We start from the raw sequence: 7,138 nt of genomic DNA, 5'->3' as shown, positions 1-7,138 counted from the left end.
AATAATGAATTATAATGTAATCCCTCCTCAAACTCCAAATTGATAGCAGTCATGCTAATAATAGTCAATTTTATATCAAAGAAGAAAGCTTAAGATAATTGAAATGGAAATGAGTGTTTAAAATGTAGAAACCTTCTATGCATTCTATTTTCATACATTTTAGGCAAATTATTTTATCGTAGTGGGTATGTTTGTTTGTGCTCTTTGGAGGGTACCTCGCTATTTCTTTTGAATGTCTATTTTTCCTTTAATATAATTAAAGAGTTCATTTCAACCTATTTAATGAAAAAATACAATAGTTAAGTGTGACCGGTGACACTTTTTCTTCTCTTTGTCTACCTCTTTTTCTCTCTTGCCTTCAATGAACCTTTGTTTAATATATTATTATTTAATATTTTAAAAATTCAACTTTAATATATAAGCAGGAGATTTTGTTACAGAGACAATACATAGTTTCTCTGCTTACTTGGTACAGTCAGACTCTTTTTTTTTTTCAGGTATTAAATGTTACATTGAGAGAGAAAGACAGATGACAACTTGGCTTACATACGTAAATAACTGCAAAAATATGCCAGATTGTTGGTTTTGCATTCTAATCTATAGTTACATGGGGTAGAAAAATCAAATATCCTCCTTGTGTGTATGTATGGGACCATAATAAATTCATGTAATAGCAAGGAATTAGGTGTGGTTTAAGATCACTGAAATGGAAGAAGAGAGAGATGAGGCTTTTTATGTGACTAAAGGAGGAGGTCAGATTTTTATTCTTCAAAAGAAAAAGAGCCATTGGTAGATTTGAGCAGTGACGAGCCATGGTCATTGGTGGAGAAATATCATTCTTGGAGCTCTGAGAAGAGGGATTTGGACAGGCAAGACCTGTTTCTACAAACAGGAAGATTAAGGAAGACTCCCTTAATCTTGTGTTGGACTTTCAGGGAAGTTGACCTCAGAGTCTTTTAAAAACCATTCCATCCAATCTCCCAAATTACAATGATTCTAATGAGAATCTAGAGAATATTCTATATCATGTTACCTTACTCAGGTTGGACTTTGAAAAATAAAATATTCTAATGTTGTACATTGCTCATAAAAACAAGTATATACTGCTCTCTGAAAACTGTAGGCCAGTCCACAGAAATTAAAGAATTTCCATTTCTAGTGCATTTGTATTAACTTTTCTGCATTTAAAATAGTTCATAGGAAGGGTACAATTTAATTTATCTTTTGTATACATAATATAAAAAAGAACTGTCTATATCTCACATAGCTTGTTCATTTCATCTTTATGAAATTTTCTTGGGCAGGCATTATTGTTCTCATTGTAATATTAAAGAAGCTGATGCCCAAATTAAGCAGCTTGACTTTCACTACAGAAATAGCAGAGTTGGAATTTGAACTCATGTCTCTCTAACTCCAAAGTCCTCTCTTTCCAATATTCCACTCTCCCTCCTTGATAGAATGTGTCTTATGGTCATGTCATATTTCCTCTGTACACCACTTTTCTGAACATTTTCTTCATGTTTTGGGAAGGCATTGGGTGAATTTAAAGTCTGCATATATGTTAGGATAACTCAGCTTATTTAATTGTTTAAGTCACGTAGCCCCTTGTTTTCTCCACAATAACAAGATAAAGAAGAGCCAGAGGAGTTCTGCTTTCCAGTGACTGACATCACCCTGCAGACAATTGGCAGCCAGGAGAGGGGCAGCTGCCACACTCTTCAGACATCTATTTAAAGTTCAAAGAGAAGCTGGATAACAATAAGGAAGAGGTAAGCGTGGCCCTGATCAAGCTACCAAACAGGAATAATGGCTGAAAAAGGTAAGATTTTAGCCATGAGACTTTCTTAGCAAAAGTGCTTCCAGATTTGGGGTTCTTTTGTATTTGTTAGTGTTTCCCAGACATTTTAAAGAATGAGATATCTATTCTAACAGATCATTAATGATATAGATTGGTGTGGTTGCAAAAAAATGCATTAGATCTGCCTGTTATGAATCATGCCTATAGGGAATGTATGATTTTGAAAGGATCAAATAAAAAGCTTAGTTGTGATCATACTTATTTTGAAAGGTGAGTTAGAAATTAACTATCTCCAGTGTCATACTAGATTTGAGGTATTTGGGTACGCTGGACCAGCATTAGGGTCTGTTGAGTTCTGTCTCAGATCGGCTGTTATGAAGCTGTGTGAGTTTGAAGAAGTCCCTGTACTTCTCTAAGCTCGTTTTCTGACTGTAACATGAGAATTTTTAGCTCAGCTATGCTCCACATCTAAATGCATTTGTTTGTCTCTGGGTTTTAAACACTTTAAAATGCTATATTATATAAAATCAGTGACTTTCATCTGACAAAATAGACTGAATATATGCTATGTCTAAGACTTTTTAAAAATTAAATTTAAACTTTTTAGTTTTTGCTATAGGGCCCATGCACTTGGCTGGAAAGACAGAGAGGGAAAGTGAGACATCATCTCTTAGGGGGGATGAGTACCTCAATTCTTTCTCCTCCATTATCCTCTCAGGATTTTGGGCACCTATGCACACGTGCCTGGTATGATTTTCAAACTGCCAGGTCAGGGATTCGAACCATGGAGTCAGCTATGTGAAACCTTAACCTCCAGGTCACCTGCTAGCCCAGAAATAGTTTTTACATAACTACAAATTTTTATTTTTAATCTTGACAAAAACCTTGTAAGGTAAGCATGTTATCATCATCATCACCCCCACTTTATAGATAAGGAGATTGAGGCATGGTGAAGTTTACTAACTTGTCCATAATCATCAGAGAGAAGCAGCACCAGGTCTTGAACCCATACAGTCTCGTTGCAGAGAACAACGACCTTACAAATACTTCCAGCTATACCTACTCTGATATGCTCTGAGGTTTGGAATTATTGTATTTAATGAGAGATTGTGTTCTCATTTGTGATACTAGTTAATATAAATACCTGGGCAAAGTGTGTCGAGTCCTTTCATCTTCTTATTTCCAAACAGTGCTATAGATTGTGGTAAAACTGAAAAGATGAGTGTTAAAAGAACACAACGCACTCTGAGTGTTAAAATGTACAGTTATATTATTTCATAAGGAGTAGCAAATAATAGAATGTGTAAATTTATGAAAATATGCTTGTATTACATTTTATCAAAATATGCTTATTTAAAATATTTTTAAATTCTCAGTATAAACATCAATTTTCAAGTTCTTGAAAACGGGAAATAGACTAACTTACATAGGTGTACAGTTCAAAAAAAATCACTGTTATGTATTTCCAATATAATGGCACCTTAATTCATAAAAAGGCTTTTGTCCAAATGAACGTAAAGAACGGCTCATTATGTTTGGTCTACTCTTAAGGTAATATCACCTGGCAGGAAAATAGAAGAATTTTTCATTTAGTGCTTGGTGCCTTGTATAAGGTCACCTTGAGATACAGAAGCAAAGAAAGCCCACTGTATTTGTCAGTTAAGAGAGACTTCAATGTTTTTGGCAAAATAGATTTGAAGTATTAAAATTCATTTTAACTTCAGAAAATTGCTTTTATAAGAAGAGTTTTTCTAATTTTAGAAGTGTCTCACCTCCGGATAGCTTTATTTTAATAGGTTTTTTTTAAAAACAAAAAAAAGAACATTGTAAAGTGATGGAAATGGTTGCAAATTACAATAGGAGTACAATTGCTAAGAATATGCATTATCTTTGTTAACTAATGCTTAAGATTTCATTGTATTTTTTGATTAAGAACATATTTTCAGCTTTAACAAAGATAGTAATTCTATAGGATGTTTTTCTATGCTTATTCTAAACCCTTTTTTGTAATTTATGTGTGGATGTGTGTGTATGTTTCCTTGAAAGAATAAGATTGAGATGTAATGAATATTTAAAAAATGATACTTCCACAAACTGCTTTTAATAAGGTAAGAGTACGAATAGCAGATACAGGAGGAATTATGTATACAAGTCTTTTATGTGTGTGTTGGATTATTACTGCCCACAGATTCAGGTTCAATGATGGCTGTTAGACTGAACAAGTTAAAGAAAAATAGAATCTCTTTTCTTTAGTCAAGGATAATTATATAAGGTATGACACTTTCTTTTTCCTTTGATATTTAAGATTAAAGTCAGCTACTGAGGACAAAACCATTCTCTCTCTCTCTTTTTTTTTTTTTTTTTTAGCTTTTTGCCATAAGGTGCATGCATTTACCAATGAGAAAGAGTGGCAGAGACCGAGAAAAGAAAAGTGAAAGTGAGAAATCACTACTCAGGGAGGATGGCCTTGCCTCAATCCCTTTTCCTCCATTCCCCTCTTGGGATTTTGGTTACCCATGGACATGCACATGCATGATTTTCAAACTGCCAGGTCTGGAACTCGAATTGCAGTCAGCTATGTGAGAGTCTAGTACCTTAACCACCTCATCATCTGTGGCCCTCAAGAACAATTCTAATGCCTTTCCAGTGTCATTATTTATGCAGTTATTTATTACTTATTTTTTATATGCAAAAATATGTCATGACGTTCCCAACAACCTAAGAGTTTAGTAGCAATTACTTCAGAGTTATATTGGGTTGTTTTTATGTGTTATTGCACAAATGCTTGAACATGGCAGAGTTTACAAAGCTTTGCACATACAGTTTATCACTTGACCTCCCAACAACTCTGAGAGGTAGATATCACAAGTTTCATTATCCATATTCAACAGAGGGAAATTCAAGCTCAGAATTACCCAAGGTCACTTAACTGTAAAAGGTAGACCTATAGTTTGAATCCAGGTGTTCTATTTGAAATACCAGGGTCTACAACTGAGCCATAGGTTTTCCTTTTGTAGAAAAGAAAAAAAAATATGTATGACTATGACTAGAAAGTACTTCTTTCTTAAATCTAACAGATTTCTCTATCCTCTTGATTCGGAAGATTTAATAGTGAATTGATCTTCATAATCTGTTTTCTCTTGTTTACTTTTAATCAGAATCTACATTATCACATCTCATGGTGCCTATTCTTCTCCTGATTGGTTGGATTGTGGGCTGCATTATAATGGTTTATGTTGTGTTCTCTTAGAAAGGTAAGACTTCTTAATAACTGGATATGCTTATTCATTGCCTAGATTACTCCTGATACAATCTTTCCTGTTTTACTAATAGAACATTTTTGTTATCCAGGCAAGAAGACTTCAGATTGACATCACTTAGAAGAATTTTTAAAAAAACATGAACATGACTACTTATTAAATGTTTCTCATGTTAACTGCAGTGTTTGACCTCACTTCATAAGCCTGGATTATAAACTAGCAGATCAATGACCATGAAAGTCTTTTTAGGAACTTGTTTAGAATTCTGGGTATAAATAAGAACTACCGTTATGTGTCATTTAGCAGCAGGGATATGTCCTAAGAAATGTGTCATGAGGCAGTTTGATTGTGCAAACATCAGGGAGTACTCACATAAACCTCAATGGTATAGCCAATAGACACCTAGACCACATTGTGTAGTCATTGTTCTAAAATGACAACCCCATAAAGCATGTTACTCTGCAGAAAACTGTAGACAATCATAACACAATGGTAGGTATCTGTGTATCTAAACACAGAAAAGACACACTAAAAAATATAATGGAAAAGATAAAAAGTGGCTTAGGGCACTGAGTTGCAGGACTGGAAGCTGCTCTGGGTAAGTGAATGAATTGTGAATGAAGGCTGGGATGACCACACCACAATTCCTTCTCCTCTTGGGATTTTGGGAACAGATGCACAAGTACCCAGGGTGCTTTTCATGTCACTGATTCCATGCAGTTGGCCATGTGGAATCCAATTGCCTTAACTACCACGCCACCAGTTGGTCCAACATTTTTACTTCCTAAACTTCCTTTTTAAAAAAAGAAACAGACAAACAAAACAAACTTTTTGACTCTCTTATAATAACACAGCATAAAACACATTGTCCAGCTATATAAAAATAGTTTCTTCATATCTGTGCTCTATAAACTTTCTTTTATTTTAGAATTTCTCGAATTAAAAAAAAATTTTATTTTATAAGCTTTTTTGTTAAGAACAAAGACACAAACCCTCCCATTAGCCTAGCCCACACAGGGTTAGGTTAGTCAGATATCACTGTCTTTCATCTACACATATCCCACTGGAAGGGCTATGATGAACAAAACACAAATTTAATCAAGCACAACAGAAGTGATACAATTAAGAGAGGTGGTGAACACAAGATGTGTGAAGCTGCTGCTAGTGTAACAGGGCATACGGTTTTACATTAAACTTTTAAAAAATTTTACGAGAAGGCGTAAACTCTACAATAATTAGGAAACGGATAATGTAGTAAATACATAAACCAGTGGCATAGTCATGTCTTATCATTATCAAATATTATGTACTGTATGTAATTGTTTGTGCTATATACTTTTATACCTAACTGGCAATGCTGTAGGTTGGTTTACACCAGCACCAGCATCACCATAAATACATGGGTAGGTAATGCACTACAATGTTACTATGGCTACAATGTCACTAGACTATAGGAATAATCTCAGGGGACCACCATTGCAGATGCAGTCCATTGTTGATCAAAACATTGTTATGTGGCATGGATGACTAAACGAGAATATAAGATCAAATTTCTCTATGTTGTAGAGTAGGAAAAATGTTTTAACTACGACTAAACAGGTATGAGCAATAAAGGAAAAAAAAATTGTGAATGGATTTACATTAGAAGAATTTTTACCCACACCCTGAAATGAATGATAGAAAAAATGAACTAGAGATAGGAATTCACTGAAAATAAAATGTAAATGGAAACTTGGTCCTTAATTTCCTGTTCACAGCAAAATAAATGTAATTCAAATTGGGCTAAAGAACTTACTCACCAGGGACCAGCAGTTAGTGTAATGGCTATGTCTCTGGACTCCCACGTAGTCAACCGCGGTTCACATCCTGGACCCGGTGGCTTAAAAAACTCATGCCGGGTGCATGTGCGTGCGTGCCCAAGATCCCGAGAGGAGACTGGAGGAGAAGGAATTGTGGCGTGGCCATCCCCCTGGGGGGTAATTTCTCGCTTTCTGTCTCTCTGTCTCTCTCTGTCTGTCTGGTGAGCGCACACGCCCTATAGCAAAAACCTCTCCAAAAAAAGAGAACTTGCTCACCTATC

The 7,138-nt window shown here is 35.0% G+C and overlaps 1 protein-coding gene across 1 annotated transcript; it reads left to right on the top strand.

Annotated features, from left to right (window-relative positions):
• The first annotated feature begins 1,725 nt into the window (after positions 1-1,725).
• STRIT1 (small transmembrane regulator of ion transport 1) lies at positions 1,726-5,226 on the top strand. Its single transcript, XM_027772358.1, has 3 exons — positions 1,726-1,819; positions 4,957-5,052; positions 5,150-5,226. Exons 1-2 carry the CDS (start codon positions 1,807-1,809, stop codon positions 5,046-5,048), a joined length of 105 nt encoding a protein of 34 aa, XP_027628159.1. The 5' UTR covers positions 1,726-1,806; the 3' UTR covers positions 5,049-5,052; positions 5,150-5,226.
• Positions 5,227-7,138: the final 1,912 nt, after the last annotated feature.

This window comes from Tupaia chinensis, unplaced genomic scaffold (assembly GCF_000334495.1).
Source record: "Tupaia chinensis unplaced genomic scaffold, TupChi_1.0 Scaffold000272_1, whole genome shotgun sequence".
NCBI lineage: Eukaryota > Metazoa > Chordata > Mammalia > Scandentia > Tupaiidae > Tupaia > Tupaia belangeri.
The sequence above is the reverse complement of the archived record's forward strand: the minus strand, read 5'-3'. Positions and strand labels throughout refer to the sequence as shown.